At 40.3% G+C, this 19,757-nt stretch overlaps 1 protein-coding gene across 7 annotated transcripts in view; it reads right to left on the reverse strand.

Annotated features, from left to right (window-relative positions):
- ZCCHC2 (zinc finger CCHC-type containing 2) overlaps window positions 1-19,757 on the reverse strand; it is a 59,185-nt gene that overhangs the window by 29,927 nt on the left and 9,501 nt on the right. For 6 of the 7 annotated variants that reach the window (XR_002773052.1, XM_023512369.1, XM_023512367.1 and 3 more), the window contains exons 2-5: window positions 12,980-13,091; window positions 9,929-10,005; window positions 7,709-7,780; window positions 3,578-3,690 (exon numbers count right to left, since the gene is read on the reverse strand). Coding sequence is in view for 6 of the 7 variants with exons in the window: in XM_023512369.1 (XP_023368137.1) it covers window positions 3,578-3,690; window positions 7,709-7,780; window positions 9,929-10,005; window positions 12,980-13,091 (374 nt within the window). In the remaining variant the exon portion in view is untranslated. The remainder of the gene's footprint in view (window positions 1-3,577; window positions 3,691-7,708; window positions 7,781-9,928; window positions 10,006-12,979; window positions 13,092-19,757) is intronic. The other variant, XM_023512368.1, reaches the window with a different exon arrangement.

Genomic DNA, 19,757 nt, shown 5'->3' on the forward strand with positions numbered 1-19,757 from the left:
TAGGACATCACTTTTCAGCCATCCAAAATGTTTCTGAAGAGCTAAATACAAACACAGTATTCTCAATCTGAAAGTCCGAAATCTGAAATTTTCTGAGTGCCAATATGACACTCAAAGGAAATGCTTACTTCAAGCCTTTCAAATTTCAGATTTTTGAATTAGGGATCATGAACCTGAGTAATGTATTTCAAAATCCAAAATACTTCTGGGTCCTGAGCACTTGGGATAAGGAATACTCCACCTGTATAAAATGCTTATAATTTGAGAGGAACAATGAGATATAAAACTGCAGATCTAGTACTTCAGGCAAAGAAGTCAAAAGAAAAATGAAAACATCAAGAGTAGTTATTCGGGTAGTTGTCGTGTTATTGCTTTGTTTCCTCAATGTTCTTTATTGAGCATCTGTTTGGTATATCACGAAAGGTCTGAGTTATGCAAAATAAACAGAGTGGTTCTCTATCAAGCCATTTGTAAGTCAAATTTCCCCACACTCAACTGAAGCAGTGTGGCAGTGGAGCTCTAAGTCTGCTTCTGTCAGCCTCACCGCCTCAGACAAGTTAAAGACCTTTGTCTGACCCTGGGGCCAAGTAGTAAACATGGCCGAGGGCTGCAACACACACAGACCCAACACAGACAGGATAAGAGCAGCACCAACTGCTCATCATAGGCGGTTACTCACCACACACCAAGACCACCAGGCTCTTGCTGCCAGACACCCTGCTGCTCCCCCCACACCAATAACACAGCTGCAGAAACTCCCTCCTTCCACTGCTTCTATGCAGTGGTCTGAGTGCTCACCAACTGCTGAGGCCTCGCTACTCAACTTGCATTCCATGGCCAACCAGCACCTCCTGGTGCTTCCTGGATCACAGAACCTTGAGCTCACCTTGGTACTATAGGAAATAAGGATCCAAGTTGAACAAGATCCCAGGACAGACATAGGCCCCTCAAAGTCTGAGCAGCTTAGGGATTCAGGAATTAAACCAACTACTGAATTTCTGCACATTACTACCCAGCCTCCCACCTGGTCTCATCCCTAAAATGCTCTCTGCTCCCCTACCGTTTCTCCTCTTCTTTCTCTAGACGCTTCCCTGGTGCCCTCTATTCCCTAAATCAGACATTCTCAAACTACTGCCCGCGGGCCACATGCAGCCCGCCAAGGACATTTATCCGGCCCACCTGGTGTTTTTGCCACCTCTGCCTGTCCTGCTTATTAGCAGCCAACTCATCCCAGGGCCCGCAGTCCGGCCCTCCAACCATCTGAGGAACAGTGAACTGGCCCCCTATTTAAAAAGTTTGAAGACCCCTGCCCTAAATAGACTCTAATGGAGGCGGCACCTTTGTATTCTGACAAGAATCCAGTCAGGTCCTGGGCTCCAGCCTTCTCCACAGCCTCTTGAGTGGCAGGCCCTCCCCTTACCACACCTAGCACACACACACCCCTGGCCAGTGCTCTCTGTGACACTCACCAGCCTTTAGATCACTCTTCTTATTCATAATCATTTGGGCACCATCCTATCTCTTCCACTCCAAATGGTCCGTCACTCTGGGGGCTGGGGTGACCACATGGGTATCCTCACAGGCACCCCATCTGACACTTGTTTTGTTTTGTTTGGCTTTTTTGAGACAGAGCCTCAAGCTGTCACCCTGGGTAGAGTGCCCTGGTGTCACAGCTCACAGCAACCTCCAACTCCTGGGCTTAAGCAATTCTCTTGCCTCAGCGTCCCAAGTAGCTAGGATTACAGGAGCCTGCCACAACGCCTGGCTGTTTTTTGGTTGTAGTTATCATTGTTTTTTGGCAGGCCTGGGCTGGATTCGAACCTGCCAACTCTGGTGTATGTGGCTAGAGCCTTAGCCGCTTGAGCTACAGGCGCCGAGCCTGACACTGGATTTTTTGTTCAGCTGCCTTTCCCCAGAGATTTCCTCCACCTCGTATCTTACTCTCAGTCACACTGGGATCTTGTCATATGATGAAAAGAACTCTTCCCCTCCCAGATTTCTGTCTCCATCAAGGAGGGAACATTCACCTCTTCTCAGCTCCCCCACCACAAGAACACTCACTGAACCCAGGTCTCTAGGAGGGTGGGGGGGTCAGGTAGTGATGTGCCTCTCTGCTCTCCTTCGCCAAGTCTACTTCCCAAGTTGGGTCACCCTGAGGTTCAGAGGGCAGATGACAGGACATCTCACTGAAGCCTTGACCCTGTGCCACTCGGGCTTTAACAATACTTTTACTTAATTCACGTATTAATAACTGTGAGTTTCCAGGAAAACAGCATGTTTGCTTGGCCATTATCCCTGAATGTATCTCCCTTCTAAAGGGGAGCAGTCAGAGAGGGGTGAGTGTCATGACCACCAAAACTACACTCCTTTACCATGGCCTCTAGACCCACTTGCCAGGCCCCGGCCCCTCCTCACTTGATTCCTTCCACTGATTACCTGATTGCTCCAAGACACATGTTCTCCAAGCACAGTTCCTTCTGCTCTAATGGACTCACCCATTTTCACTCTACCAATCCAGCTCAGACCTAACTGCCCATCCTTTGTTAAAAATGGAACTAAACTAAATTCCCTTACCCCATTATCTTTCTGTCACATCCAAGAAACCCCCCACCCAAGACATAGCCAATCATCTGCCTTTAATGCTTGACGTAGACTGCTGAAAAGATTTAAAAAAAACAAAAACACCTCATTCAACAGGATAAACCAATACCATCATAATTTACTTATCTTCAGTCTCAACTAGGCTCTATACCTTGTCCCGCTTACTAGGCTTCCTTCATCAAGCTGTCCTCCAGATCTGCATACAACTGCAAATCCCTCTACTTTCAAGTGTTTGATCCTGCACCTTCAATTACCCCTTTCTTAAGCAAACCTCTTACTTCAGAGAAAATATAAGTTATTAGGCACAAGATCCCTCAACTCCCATCGTGAAACTAATAAATTTACCTCCACCCATCCACATTCATACCCATCTTGCCTCCTCAGGAACCCTGTGCCACCAATGCCCCCCACACCTGTGTCTTCAGTCTCTTCTTTCTATGGGCCATGGCAGGCTCTGGGGGCTAAGGCAAGATCTCACCTACACCTGTCTTTCCCAGTGGCCCAACAGCCTTGAGAGGGCAAGACTCTGACTCTGATGAACCAGCACTGAGGCTCCAGAAGAACAAATGGCAGATAGCAGGTGCCTGGCAAGTGTGGCTGCTGCTGCCCTTCACTTCCCACCGGTCACCGTGGGCTTCCTACTGGACAAGTGAACAAAACAAAAACATCTCCAAAGCTGTGCTCTTGGACAAAGGCCTCTTAAATATTTTACAGAGAAAATAAGAGGTTTTACTCAGTATTTACATATTTTAGAAGCAACTACATTTAATGATATCAGAGAACTGAAGAGTAACAATGGAATGAGTTGGAATCTTTCACTATGAGTCTAGACCTAAACAGAACAAAAATAAAAGTTCAAAAACTTTTGAAAACTACTCCAAAAGAAAGAATCTGTGATCCTCCTGAAAACCCCAGTCTAAGCAGTACCCCATCTTGCCTGTAATGCTGTGGTGCTAAGTGTCAGGCAAACTGTTACCTTAGGATGGGCTCTAGGTCAGAATGTCGCCGTTCTTCCCTTTTCAAAGAACCCTGATTCAGGGCTCTTAAAATGGTCTTATCAAAAGTCTCTGAAGACAATTCCTTTGGAAGCTACAAAAGAAAAACACAACGTTAAGTTTCTCACTTATTGGTAAGCAAGTTACAAGTCAGATGCATTAACAGAAGATAAATGACTCCTGCTCATTAATCACCTAAAAGCAGTTCCTTTTCCAAATTGCCTTTCTACCAGGAAATACAACTTCTGATCACACCCCAGTGCTTCCCAAGGTAGAGTAACCCAGAGCATTCAACACACTTCGGGACATACCTGCATGTACCTAACACTCTGAGTCTCACCTGCCACGCTGAGATGACTCCCATGCTAAGGTTCTCTAGTTGAGCTGAACATTTTGCATAGCAGAGCTAGTGTTATTTTTATCCTGGAGTAGTATTCTGAAGTGTTATTTCTGTCTTTATAGTTATCACTTTCATGCCTCCTGTTTCACGTTTTGATCTCAGGCAATGTCAGACTACCACTGATATGCAGCAATGCGGATCCAGAGTATGAAAGAGGGTGAGGAATTTTCGGTCTTATTTGTATAAAAGCCACCAATTGGAGGTTTGATAACCTTTCCTCCACGTAATGGAAGTGCCCTTAGAGCAGTGTGCTAGAAACTACACACATGCGCACGGTGCACACACACAAAAAAATCACTTTACCAAGAAAAATTTTAAATTAAAAATAAAATTTTGCCATTTTATTTAACTGTTTACTTTCAAAAAAGTTCCTAGTAAGTTGACTCTTTGTAAAATTAAGTCTTTCAAAAATTCAAAGTTTTACATCTGATTCTTGATAACTAATCTTTGCTATCAATTCTTGAATCACGGGCACTTTCAGTAATATTTGGGGGAGAACCGTTATCAGTATCTGAGGAACCAATAGAATATTAAAAAAATACAAATTATTGGTTATATATTGAGTTTTGAGAAATCCAAAGTAAATATTTTTTGAAAAATAAATATTCTGGGTCAACAATTTAGAAATGAAAAATTTAACAAAGGAAGCATAAAATATCCCTAATTTTAGGCACGCTAGACTATGAATCAAGATGCTTTGTCAGAATGAAGCTCTTTCTGGTTCTTTATTAACCTGCTAAGATGGAAGGCTCTGTTGGCATTCCACATACCCACTGTGGAAACGATGTCCACTAACAGAGAAGAAAAAAGTTTTACATCTACACATTTCCAAACAAAGAAATCACTGTTCATTTCAGTATTTATGGTTTGATGTTAGCACTTTAATATAGAATTACAACACCAGACATATATCACATTGCCCATTTAAATGTGATTTCTCCGGAATATCTGTACACAGCCAAAGAAAACCAGCTTTAGTGAAGAAGTCTAGTGAGCTACCGAATCCCTGATGGTTCTTCTAGACTGAAGGCAATAATTCATAAATATTCACCAAGTCAATGACCTTGTTCACATTACTGGGCAGATATGTGGGCTTCAGTATTTGCAAACTCATTTATTTTCATGTGGTTTTCATCTCCAATTTCCAGAGCCTATTTCCATTCCTAAAGGTAGGCATATTTGCTAAAAAAAAAAAAATTATAGCTTTCAATGTTTTTTATATTCTATCACTTGTTTTTAATTTTCTTTCCTCTCAGTTGTAATATACCCAGCTTCCCATCTCCAGAGCACCAGTTCAGCCTCAGAACAAGCCCAGAGTAATGGAAGGTTCTTATACCTAGCTAATACAAGTTTATCTTCCTAAAAACTATACCCAGTGGATAACCACCTACAAAACCTCATAGCAATGTAGTTTCTATAACCCTTCTCATTCATTCGCCTCATCAGCAAACAGTCAAACTCCTCCTGCGCTCCAGGTGTGGTCTTAGACACTGAATGAAGGAAGAAACAAAAAACCTGCCCACACGGAGCTGACACTCTGGTCCTGAGAAACAACAGTGTTATGGAGGAAGCAAAACGATATGGAGGACATGGGAAAAGGGCTCGAAAACACTGACTCCAAACTCACATTTCCACACCACAGTAAACTAGGAGTGCCGCTCAACAGCATCCACACAAGATAAAGGGTGTTAGGCTTACAGTCTGTCAAAAGGACAGGCTCTGCTCTTAAACTTTTGCAGATGATGTTAAAAGAAAGGTAAAAAAGAAAGAAGGATATGAGAAATTTGAAAGGATATTTTATAATAGGCAATTTATTTCTAAAAGTAGATATACTATTGCTGATTATCTCATGCAACAGAGGCATATACACAATTTTAGAAAAATACTGTATTCAAATACCAGCTAAACGAGATTATCAATTATCATGATTTTGAAGACTGAATTACTTCTCTGGGGCTGTAGTTCTTTAAAAGCACGTACATTTCTAAAAACACTGTATGACTGAAAAACATGCAATGTGTTAAGACATACAACAGCTAAAGCTTGAGGAGAAAGGACGCTGCCTGGGTGCCAGGTCTAGGGGTAGGAAGAGACAGGTGGTCAGCTGTGGGCTCCCCCTTTGCTTCTGCAGCACGCTGGACGGGGAGATAGTACCCCACACACAGATGTGCCAAGTTCCTTGACCTGGACAGGTGGCCATGCTGGACACCCACTCCTTAGCTTTTGTCCCCTGCAAACTCTCCCTCCAGCATTAGGATCCTGCCATGGAGAGGGCAACAGAAGAAAGAAGGAAAATAAAAGTACACTGCTCCCTAACTAAGCGAAGCCTGTTCATAATTACTTGTCCTTAAGCTTTGATGAATTTATTCTATCAAGAGGTAGAAAAGTTAGAAATAGGTAGAAGAGAACTTGAAAGTGTGTGTTTAGGAGTGGGTGGGGTGGCCCCCTTACTTTCCTCTGTAATCAGACCATCAACCAGGGGTACATTCCACCCAATGGGGTGCATGCTGCCTTCGGGATGACACTTGCCTAGATCTGACATCAGACCAGTCCCTCCCCCTCACCAATCTGTCCAGAGCTGATACGTGGCCTTAAGCAACTAGAAATAAGTGAAACTCACCCCCCACCCCCTTTACCCACAGGCAGGTCACTAACAAGCAGGTGAAGGAGTCCTTGGCCCTTCACGGAGAGCACCTAGATTAAAATAAGCTACAGGAAAATGGAACCGTGTAAGCCATTCCTGGGTTTTACTCCCTCCAGAGGAACTAACAACAAATCCAGCTGACACTGACATTATGTAGAACTACATGCTTCTCAGAGAACCAGCATCTCATGTGCCGCTCAGAGTTCTGCAAATTGATGAAAAACAGTCTCTTTTAGAGTTAAGAATAATCTGAAAAACTATAGTTATGATGATAAGCAAAGACCTAAAACCAGCAATGCCCTGAGAACTTCACATGTTACAGGTTTAATAACTTTACACCTTTACCCAAAACTTAATAATTGAGTTGGGAATATTTTGTGTTTCTAAAGTTTCTGCTTTATCTATTAACAATAAGTTTTAAAATATTTGCTTATTGAGAAACAGTAACTTACTATTTAAACCTATTGCCTCCTTTTGATTTCTATTTCTACTCATTTACTTTGCAAGAAAATCAAATTAGTATAAAAGAAACAGGTGACAGTTTGAACAAAATGATCTAAGATACCTTTCACCTCAGCAAGTCTGTATGTTTCCATTATCTTCTTGTTCCCAGTAGTCTGGAGATTCTCTCAAAAGGGGGATAAGGGGAAGATGGAACCCAAAGAAGAAAGAAATGGAGAAATATTTAAAGAAAGTCTCCAGAGGGAGCTGGCTAGTAATCTGAGAACCACCACCAAACAAAAACAAGCCCTATTTTGTCTTGTGGACACACTCTCATTGGAAGTACCCTTGTAAGCAGCCAGGAACAATGTACACATTTTGCAAGGAACTGGGAATCAGGTTCCATTTCTTTAAAAGCCCCTTCGCCGTTTCTTTGTTAGTAATGTAAGATAAGAAAACCTGTTTAGAGGAGCACGATGTCTTCTATAGCTAATGGTCACTCAGAGTTCTGAGGCAACCCGCACCTGTGCATTTTAATTTTCCTGGTGTTTGTTTTGACACCGAGGTTTGTGGATCCTGTATTTTACGTAAAAATCATTTTAATAAAAAAAAAATCTATATTTTTACCTTCAGTAGAAATTCCTGTAGTTCTTGGTGGGTTTTTGTTACTGTTGTGACTGAAAGATCAGACCAATTTACCTGATTTAAAAAAAACACACATATTATATGGTTATTCCTTAGGCAGGAACCGGCTAGAAAAAAAGCCATGTGTAAAGCAAAGGGACTTACTTAAATTTTATTAAGATTAACAATTAGAAATATAAGACGTTAACCTGGCATTGTTATATTGTCTTCAAAATCATTAAAGTTAACTGCACATTGACATATTCTACTCAAAAAAGTTTTCTAATAACTCCTCTCAAATTGCACAATTTTTTAAAAATGCTACCTTAAAATGTTATTACATTTCAGTAACTTTTAAGAAAGGGAAATGTCTTCTATTCTTTTTTGTGAAGTTACAGGACTCTACAATGACACTTTCACAGTGTAGATCAGTACTATGCAAAGACGAAGATTCTATCTCCTGAAACTTAGGTTACAGGTACATTCTTAAGAGAAATAATTAGAGTTTACTGCTGCTCTTTGATAGAAGCATTTCCCATTTTTATGGGACTTTATGGTTAAGGAACAGATTTCATCATTATCTCAGATCTTTAAAATCCTATTAAGAGGCCCAAGGGCAGGTATGATTACTTCTGTTTTCAGGTGGAGAACCTAAAGCTCAAAAAAGTTACTTACTCAGGCGGGACCCTGAGTAAGCAAGAGCTAGAACTAAAGTCTATTATGCTGCCCTAACTCCTGGATCTTTTTCATTCAGTGACTTGACTGTAGCCCACTAATAATTTTTACCCTACAATTATTTCAGCTAAACAAATATTTGGGCTATGATAATATCTAAGACTTAACTAATCATAACATAAGCATTTTAATCAGATGCTTTAATAATACACATGGAATTTTATCCAGCAACTCTCAAAACTACAATATTAACTAGCATATTTCTTAAATGATTTTTAAATATTCAAATGTTCACTATTGTCAGGCACTGTTCTGACTCTTGTGTCAGGAGACACAGAAACAGATAAGGCAACTGAAGTCTCTGCTGACTGAGTTCATAGTTCAGTGCAGGAGACAGAAAAGAGTGAGTGAGTATCTAAGAATTTCCATCAAGGATCAGTACCTTGAAGAAAATGAACAGGGCATGGTGCAAGAGTAGGTAATACACCCTAGCTGGGTGTCAAGGGAGCTCCCTCTCTTTCACCTCTGAGCTGAAAGCTGGTTGTGTCTCAGTCTAGGGGAAGAGCATGTTAGGAAGGGCACGGCAAGGCCTTCAAAAAGGACAGCTGTGAGTTCCAGCAGCAAAAGTGGCCAATGTGACTGAGGACAGTGAGCATAGAATGAGACACGTGCCACAGTGAGACACGGAGATAAAGACTGAAACTGCCAACTAAGGATCTGTCACCCTCAGAGCAGAAGCCAGAGTCCTCAAATTCACTTAGCAAATGTACTGAGCAAGTCAGACATGGATGAAGATTCCTGCTCTCCGTGAGAGGATGATCTACTGGAAAGGTCTGCCAAAGTGAGTAGCATAACACCTCGGAAGAAGGAGAAAACATTCTGCAGGAGAATCAGAAGTAACTCACTCCATGTGGCAGGCAACGCCTGTGGAGGGGCGCCATTCTCCTGGGCTTTAGGGTGTGTACGACCCAACCTTAGGCCAGAGGGCTACACAGTGGGGCCAAGCAGGCAGGAATAAGAAGGCTACGGATGAAGAAAGCTGTTGAAGCTGGCGGGCAAAAGGCGACAAGGAAAGTCCTATCCTGGGAATGACAGAATCGGAGGGGCTTTACAGCTGGTAAGGAGGACAGGAGACAGGAGAGCAGCTGTAGGTGAGAAGACGAGGCAACAAAGCAGGCAATAAAGACATCACAGAGAAAGGAGAGGAGGAGAACAATGCGAGGGAAGAGAATGTCTCTGACCGTGACTGTAAGGGTCCTGGCACAGATGGTTTACTTTTACTTTTTAAACACACATCTTACGTCTTAACCTCCTCCCTAAATGTAAAGCTATTTCTTTTTAATAAAACAGCCAGAGTAATTTTAATAACATACAACTTCAAAAACACTTGGCAAACTATACAGTACATACTAAAAACAGTACCATCCCCTTAATTAAAAACAAGCACATGTATAGTTTCGTTCCTTAAATTAGCCAACTTGCAGTAAGCTTTCCAAAGATAATTTAACAGAGTGCATCAGGTATCTTTTGAGGGTGAGAATCGCTTACTTTGAAAGTGTACTCCCAATATTTGTCAGCCCTTTTTCTCTGGACTCCTTTCAACATTATCTTCTCAATGTGTACAGCTGAAAGAAAAAACACACACGCTGACTTCCGCAAAGACCAGGTACATGTTTCAGTCACCTAAAGGAGCCTTCAAATTTGAAAAATACTTAGCAATTAAGCCTTTTAGTTTCATCTTTACTACTAGACCATGAGATTAAAAAACAACAGAAATGTGCCACACACCCATATGGTAATTTTTTCTATATCCACTCAACATGCTGAGTACCGAGTAGTTTCAAGCAATCTGCTAACACCAAAGATTTTTAGAAGAATAAATAAAAGATGCCTACATCGAAGATATTTTTTGAAATGATAATCTTCAAAATCATTATTCAGATTACCAAAATAAAGTACTTTAGGGTCAAGTAAGTCTGACTCATTCAATTATTTATACATAGTAGGTATAAGCTAGAAAACATCTATTTTTCTTTTTAATCTAAAAAAATCCTACTCAAAAGTGATATACCAAGCTAATAAAAATTTCTAACTGGGAATTTAAAAATTGTTTTTCTTAAATGTAACCCTTAATACCATAAAACGGTAAATATAGACTGAACATTATAGTAACTATGAAATTTCATTGTAGCAAAATTTCCCAGAATTATAGAGAGAAAAGAGTGGACATAAATCACGTTCAACTTAAAAACAATTACCCTGAACAGTAATTTTATTTACAAGGTAAGCAAACGTACAAACCCCCAAGTCCTCATTTTGCACCTCCTTTGATAAAAGTATCACCTCAGTAAATAAATCAAATTGAAAAAGAGCCAATTTGAAAAGAGCTAATCTACTGACTACAATATAAAGACTTAAGAAAAAACACTGTTGCTCTAAGTAGAAGAAATAGGACCTACACAATAATGAACCCGGTGATGACAACTATGATAACAGTTGTAGGGAAGAGGTTAGCAAAGTAACTCAACACAATAGGATGGGTCACTGCTGGATTTAGGGGAACAGGAATGAGGAAAAGGGAAGTTCATTCAGTTTGTCTTAGAGGAAGAAGTAAAAACAAATGGAATAGCATGCACGAAGTGAGAAAAATATAGAAGAGGAAATAAGCAATGTTAAAGACCACGGAAGGTGGGCAATGAGGCGGCATGAAGCATAAGACACAGAAATAGGAAGGAAAACACATTCATAATAAAGGTTGTACCATACCAACATTTTGTGCCAACTTTCCAAATACAGACTGTTTGGGTGGCCTATTTCTGGGCCAATTTCTCCTTTGTAGGCCAGAAATGTTGAGGTTGAAGACCAAAGAAAATCTCAGAAGCCAGACAAGAAGCCCGTACCTCAGTGCAACAGTACAAAGGCCAAAGTGGAGTGGGAGGATCTGCTGTTTCCAAATGCTATTGCATTAAATTATTTAAAGAACGATGCTATTGAGTAAAAACCTTTGAACTAATCTGTGTTCAGAAATAAACCAGCTCTACTTCTGCAAATCACGTGGCCCAGGGTGGGGATATTAGGTTTTTTGGGTCAGATGCCAGTTTAGCTTAGCAGAGAAAGCCAATGTGACATTACAGGATATAGGAACAGGGCTGTAGCTTCAGCACTGATTTCAAGTTATGCCTACTGTAGTCTACCAGCATCAAGATGAGATGAGACAGATATGGTGAGGGGTGGCTAAGAATAAGAGCACATCCGATCCCCATAAATTAAAACTAAAAAGCGTGTATTACATATACGTTTTAAAAAGTTAGGAATATAAGAAAAATCATCTATAGCACCACCTTCAGTTGATTAGTTTCTCGATATAATCTTTATGTTCTTCTACAATATTTTTATAACATAAAAAGGACCTTCATTGTAAAGCCAAACTCTGCTTTAGATTATTCATATGTCTGATGAGCTCAGGGGAAGCAGCCTAGATTAGGGTAGTTTAGTTAGACAGAACTATGATAGCCTCCCACAGAAGTGGTCATTACGTAAATTTCAGCTGTAAACGCTAAGACCTATTTTTCCACTGTGAGGAAAAATGCATTAAACAAAAAAGATTATTACTGGGACTAAAAGATGATATAATGACATAAATTCAAAATTATGATAACTGAGTATAATGCTTATCAAATATCCTTGGCTCTTCTAAATCCTACTGGGCAGTCTACATTTTCCATTTCAATGTTTCTCCCAACAAGGGTTAATGGACTTTCCAAATGAAAAGAGACTATTTGAGACAGTCTTACTTTTTTACCCTTGGTAGAGTGCTGTGGCAACTCTTGGGCTCATGTAATCCTCTTGCCTCAGCCTCCTAGGTAGCTGGGAATTCAGGCGCCCCTCCACAATGCCCAGCTATTTAGAGAGATAGGGTCTCACTTTTCCTCAGACTGGTCTTGAACTCTGAGCTCAGGCGATCACCCACCTCGGCCTCCCAGAGGGCTGGGATTACAGGTGTGAGCTATCGCTCCTGGCCTCATTTCTTTTTAGATGGCAATGTTCTCTCATTTTCCTCTTAAAAACTGCATTATTATGGGAAGACTGGATTTATAAGGAATTTATTTACTGTTACATTGAACTTCTATAAAATTTATTTTCCAGTAGAAAATGAGCTCATTCTACAGATAAAGCACTATTCTAAATACTTCAGGAATATGATAAGTTCTTTGCCCTCTAGAAGTATGCAACCAAGTTTAAGACACAGCCAAGATAAGGGAGACCAAGTAACCGCCTCTTGCTATAAGACAGACCAAGTAAGTGCATGCTAGGACAAGCCCAGGGCTGTAGAGCAGGAGCCCAGATTGCAGATGGGAAGAACTGGGAGGACTGGCTTTTGAGTGAAACCTCGGACAGCAGGATTGCTCTACCCCAGTGGTTCTCAACCTTCCTAATGCCACAATGTATTTTCATTGTTACAGAGGGGTCGCGACCCACAGGTTGAGAATGGCTGCCCTACTCCAAGAAAAAGCATAAGTTAAGAGTTAATCAGTGTAAATAGTACCCTATAATCTTCTGATGCATTAAGGCTTTAAATGTACAAAACAGACAGCATACCTTCTCGCTGAGCTCTATGAGGGGCCACAGTAAGTCCATCCTGAGGTACTGGGGCTTGTTCTATTAAACTGGTCTCGTTGCTTTGCACATAATCACCATGAGCAGAGTCGCTCTAGATGAAAAAGAGAGGAACATGTTAATCTACACCGCAGACTAGAAGTAAGGAATCCCATAAGAAACAAGCCAGATTCAAATCTTCCAGTTTAATAACAACCACTTTGATGGCCATTTTCAGAGCTCAAATAAGTGATGGCACACAAAGGGCAGAAAGGCACAAAGGTCAGAGCAGCAAGTAAAAGAAGAGCCATCTGCGTTTATTCTCATCCCACAGCAATTTTCTCTATCAATTATTTACTGTCTCAATTTTCTTGGGAGACAAAAAATTGCACATAATTGTTTAGAGTAGCTGACAACATCAATTCTGTGTTATAATGAACCAGAACTGAAGAAACATATATAATAAATGGTACTCCCTGATCAGTCATAGGTAAGGAGATTTGTACTTTTAATATTACACAATTTTTATACTGCTTAGTTTTAGTGGCAGTCTAAAAAGATGCTTTATTAGGAAGAACTTCTACAAAAGGTCTATTATCAATATATTCCAAATCTTTCTCAACAAGAACATGTTTTATGTCTGTACAATGAATTTAAAGTTAAGTAATCTAGAGCAACGAGGTGCTAAATCTGCGTTGCTCAGCCAATCCACTGTTAGTAAGTTTGACTCCCAGATGTACTAATGCTTAGAGTAATAAAGGCCTCGCCAAATCTACACGCAGCTCTTCAGAAGTCGAGCCCTGTCATGTACCAACTATTACTGCAATATGCTGGTTAAGCAAAAAACTAAGACAACTTAATGTCATTTTGTTATCACAATTCACACCTTATCCCCCCCCACATTCAGAATCTTAAAACACAGCAAAAATCAGCTCAGTTTTAAGAATCAATTGTAATTTTACAAATCAGCAGTAAATACCTTACATTGATGTTTTAAAATTATGTAAATAAATGAAGCAAACAGAAGATCTTAAATTTCTCAAGAATCTCAATCTAAACTATTTTGTTCTGCTGTCTCATCATACATGCCTGACAACAAAGAGGGGTTACCGACTGACAGATCTACTATGAGAACAAAGCACCACTGAGACTTTCTTGGAAGCTGAGCTTCAGCCTTGCTGTGTGTCTTCCTTTAGAAAGTCAAGGAAATAAGAATTATCCGCACAGGAGGGCACACATACTGCCCCACCCCACCCCCCATCAACATCCAACTTTTCAAACGTTTAGCCTGATGGCGCTTATCAATTTTTGGTATTACTTATTTTTTAAAATGTGAATATAAATTCTTTGAAGTAAAATAATGTATATCCTAACCCATACCAAATAATCCTTTATTGCAAAGTAGTAAAACCACATTTGGCTAAGAAAGATTTTGCTTTTCAAAAATTTAACACTGCTGTAAAATACTTCAAAAGTCAAAAAAAATAATAAAGTGCTCTAATTTCTCAAATACCTGTGTTAACTGGAGGAAGTTTAGTTGAATGAGTCAACCATTTCTTAGAGTGGAATATTTTCCTTCATTGCTTCTAAGTGGTTCATAAATTTAAAACAACACTTTCAACTATAAATAAATACAAAATGTACAAAAAACAAGAGTTTCATTAGTGAAACTCAAATCAAAATGTGGTATCAGTTCGTGCCCATTGGGATAGGCTATTATCAAATAGTGAAAATAAGAATTGGCAAGAAAGTGAAGAAAATAGAAATTTTGTGCATTGGTGGTGGATGTAAAATGGCCAGCCAACACGGAAGATAATACAGCCGATCATCAACAATTTACACAGAGAATCGGGGTGGTGCCTGTGGCCCAAGGAGTAGGGCGCTGACCCCACATACCAGAGGTAGCAGGTTCAAACCTGGCCCCCGGCCAAAAGCTGCAATCAAAAAAAATAAGAATAAAAATAAAAATAAAAAAACAAAGAATTGCTATGTTATCCAGCAATTCCACTTGTAAGTATATACTCAAAAGAAGTGAAAGCAGAGACTCAAAACACCAACGTCCCCAACACCATCACTTGCCCTATAGCCACGAGGTGGAAACAACTCCAGAGTCTACCAAGGGAGGAACAAAATACATACATACATGCAATTGTATATTATTCAATATACAACTTAAAAAAGAATGAACTCTTGACATATGATAGGATTTGAATGAATAAGTGAATAAAAGAATGAACTCTTGACATATGATAGGATTTGAATAAGTGAAACAAGCCAGACACAAAAGGACAAATAATGTATATGATTCTACATAAGAATTACCTACAGTAGTCAACTTCATAAAGAAGAACAGTGATTACCAGGGGCTGGGGGTAGGGAGAGAGGAATAAAGAGTTATTGTTTACTGAGTACAGAATTTCAGTTTGAGATGACAAGAAAAATTCTGGAGCCAGACAGTGGTGATGATTGCACAACAATGTGAACACACTTGATGCCACTGAAATTACCCTCAAAGGGGGGTGAAATGGGATATTTTATATGACATACGTATATTACATAATAAAAAAGTGAAACGATTATGCTGCCTCCACCAACACTGAAGCAATCGTAAGAAAGTTTACTTTCACAATCAAAACCATCCTTTCGAAGTCTGAAGTTAACTTCAGGAACACAATCAGGAAACAGACTCCTCTTTATTAGTCCAAGGAGAAAAATGGAGGTTGAGTTTCTATGCAAGGACCTAAGTTCATCAACCCGTGAAATATCTACTAATTAAATGTTTCTCCCCCCCACCAAGTCTCAGCATGTATCAACGCTATAAGATCATTTAGACTAAGTTTAGAAGCTATTTATAAACTTTCACATGTGAAGCTACAGTAGGAGGAGCGACAGAGATCAGATCCTGTGGTTCAGCAGCCTCAACAGTGGGTGGTCGCTCCCCTGACGCTGGTCACACGTGTCTATCTTCCTTTCAGCAGGGGGAAGGATGCCTTAAAAATCTGAACTGATGGTTTAATGGAATTGTACAGAGAAATTACACCAACTTTCTCTATTTAGTTCAGAGTCCCATGAAAATGCAGTACAGATGATGTGCCAGAATCAGTACTTCACAAAAACTAGTTAGAAGAAAGTGCCAGGACCAAGTGAAAAGTGAAGAATCTTTTCCCTCCTTAGTCAAGAAGACAGTTTAAAAATTCCAAGACTGCAAAAAAATATGCATGAGCACACAAAGAACCTTAGCATGCCCGGTCTTCTCCTTTCTGTCCCAGGCCCTGCATCCTCCAAGAGTTCAATGGTGAGCACAGATCCATGCATTGTGTGATTCAGGTGGTCTACAGAGCTTTGCCAGTGAGCACTCAGATCTAACTTTTACATGCTGAGATCCATCAAAATTACATACTTGAGATTCTTATATGTGGGAACACTGTGAAATAGTAAAGTGCCTGCACAGTCCTAAAAAAAACTCTTCTGTGAAAACGTACTATTGTAACAAAGGTCACATTTGTCTCATTTTATTTTGTTAATAAAGGTCAAATTGTATAGGAAGTTTATTTTAACTCATCTAACAATATTCTGTAGTTCCTCTAGTTTCTTGATGTAGACTGTAAATTTAAAAATGCCAAGACATTCTCAATATAAAAACAAGCAGTAACAGCTTTTTAGCTTTTTCTTTAAATTAAATTTACCAACTTTTTTTCAAGTTTTCACAACTTGTCAGATGAGACTTAAAAATTAACATCGGCTTCTAACAACCTTCTATTAAGCTTCTGTGATAAAGATAGTCAAACATTCTCTGATATTCTTCTGAAAGATGGAAACTGATTCCCTACCCAGTGGGTCTGGGCTGGCTTTTGACAGCAATGGCAGCAATGTGCCACAGAGGTTAGGTGCTAAGACGCCTCAGCCTGGGACTCCTAGACACTTGCTCAGGGAGTCTTGGGCCACTACATAAGAAGCCCATCTCTCCTCCCAGCAGCCACTCTAGAGACCACGTGGAGAGGAGAGGGGTTATCCAAGCAGCCTTCCAGCCTCACTGCACCTCAGACCCCTCAGAGCAGAGACAAACTCCTTCATGGTGGTTGTTACCCGTCTAAATTCCTCACTCACAAAGCTGTGACAGATAGTAATAAACAGGTCACTGTCTTAAGCCACTAAGTTCTGAGGTAATTTGTTATCCAGTTCTGTTTTAAATTCTATTCTTTAAATAACCAGGCTTGCAACTAAAGCACATACTACTACCTAAGCAAGATTCACACAAAGTCTTTTGAGTACCAGAAGATTCATTCATAGAAACAGTACTGAGATGTCAGATGTCATCCATTTTTGTGGAAGAAGAGGGAAGAGGCTGGGGAGAATTTTAAGAATTACTGATTGCCCATCTCTTTACTGAGAAGATGTGGTAGAAAAGGTAGAGGTTTGTCTAATCTCCACTCAATAAACAGCACAATTCAACCCAAAATGATGCCTTGAATCACTTCCTAGCATCTGGTAAAAAGGCAAGTCCTAGAGTGAGAAGAAACCTGGCTGGCAGTATATTTGTATTTGCACTGGAACAAAATAATTGACATAACAGTTCAGACACGTGGGAGCCCAATGCATCAACGCCTCAGAAACAGTAGGATCCACATTTCTGCTATGATCATGGACTCACTTCCTATGTGATTTACTGCTTGGCTTAACTAGAAAAGTGGCTATCAGTTGAGTCACCAAGAAGAGTGTGGCAGAATTAGCTTTCTTAAAGCTTGGCTGCTATAATAACTATACAACTTCTTCAGAAAACATTTCTGAATTAACCTGTGCAGAGTGGGGGTGGAGTGGAACTGGATGGATGAAGCAAGAGGAGGCAGGGAAAATCACTATTACTTCCTAAAGATTTTTTGAGAAAGCTAAGCATTTATTACAAATTTAAAAGTTAAAATTGTTAACATCACTGTATTTCTTAGGGAAGATCTTGCAAAAGAATGCTGACACAGAAGGTTACTGGAAGAGAAGTGAAGGCAGCAGTTTTTACCCATAAACTAGCCTTGATGTTTTCCTTGCAAAACTCTCGCCATGGCCCAGTATGGTGGCTCCTGTCTACAATCCCAGCACCTTAAGAGACCATGAGTTTAAGAATAGCTTGGGCAACTTAGCCAGATCCCCATCTCTATAAAAAGTAAAAAAAAACCAAAAAAACAGCGAGGTATGGTGGCATGTGCCTGTAGCCCCAGCTATCTAGGAGGCTGAGGCAGAAGCATCGTCTGATCCCTGGGAGGTTACAGGTAGCTATGATCAGGCCACTGCACTCCAGTCTGGGCACAGAGCAAGGGCACCCTGTCTCTAAAAGAAGAAGAAAAAAAAAACTCTCTTCATGCTCTGTTTCAACCGCAAGAGTACCACGGGTCAGTTGATAGGCAGACTAGTGAAAACTATAAACTCTGTATCAGATCACAAAATGATAATGGTTTAGGATTCAGAGAGGTGTAGGGGTAAAGGCTTTCCAGCCTACACCAACGCTGGGAGTCCCCTCTGTGACACTAGTACCCGTGCTTCATTTACCAACCTTCTATTCTCACTACAGAAGGAAAAGATCTCCATTTAACCCTGGAGACCAGGAAGGTGAGCAAGGATTTGATGCATCCCCAGCCAAGGGCCCTCAAGTCTTTAAATCCCCACACTGGGATGTTTTGGGGTAGGGTGAGAAGAATATACACATGAGTGTGATTCCCCAGACTACGTTCACCTTTCTGACACCACAGCCTTGCCTATATAAGAGGTCACAGTGAGGGAGGCCAAGGCACTGCCAGGCATCCCAGCTCTTACAGCTATAGCCACAGCTTTCACCCCAGTGCAGAAACATTCTTGGAACCATGTAGAAATCTAAGCTTACAGAGTTTAAGAAGGGTCCCTGGTAGTAAGTGATTTTTAGCATGGTAAACATCATAGTGTTGAGAAAAAGTGCATTAGATCTTGTGTTTAATGCCCCATTGCAATGGGTACTTTCCTCAAACTAACAAATCTATTCAATGCCACTGGGCAACCACTTTGTATGAGGGATGACCTCTTTCTCCAGGAAGTACTCCCAAACACAACAGCTTTTGGTTCTCATATGATCCTGCAGCAGCACTACTGAATTTCAACCATTTGATAGTCAAAACAAAAAAATCAGACTTCAGAAAATTATCCCAATTTAGACATTTCTAACAAGACCCACAAAAATTCCACAATATTTACTTTACTCACTTCAATGACCAAAGTAAGTTTTTAACTTCCTAATCACAAGCAAGGTAGTATCCCAACTCCACAGCTGACCACACCATTCCTCAGGTATACATAAGTCAGAGATCAAACACTAAAGACTCCCTAGAGTCAACTAACCAAACAGTAAGAAAATAGTAATCTATAACTGTTCCATCCTATCAAAAAAATCATCACTAGGTTTGCCGCAATTACGCCCCCCCCCACACACAAAAGCCTAATTAACTGAGAGAATATAGTTTGATTTTGAAAGAACACACTTATTCAATGAACCATCCATTGAAGATTCAGTTCAAATATATACTATTCATGCTTTTTATCTAAGTATAATCCCTTTTATTATCTCCACAATAAATTTCCAAATATTTGTATGAAGTACATGACTGGTAAGCATAATCCAAAATAAGACAAAATCATTGTCTGGTACCAGTATGATACAATGAAGTGTATTTTTGTTTTTTTTTGAGACGGAGCCTCAAGCTATCCCCCTGGGTAGAGTGCCGTGGCATTACAGCTCACAGCAACCTCCAACTCCTGGGCTCAA

The sequence above is a fragment of the Otolemur garnettii genome, unplaced genomic scaffold (genome assembly GCF_000181295.1).
Source record: "Otolemur garnettii isolate 467f Iridium unplaced genomic scaffold, OtoGar3 scaffold00027, whole genome shotgun sequence".
Lineage (NCBI taxonomy): Eukaryota > Metazoa > Chordata > Mammalia > Primates > Galagidae > Otolemur > Otolemur garnettii.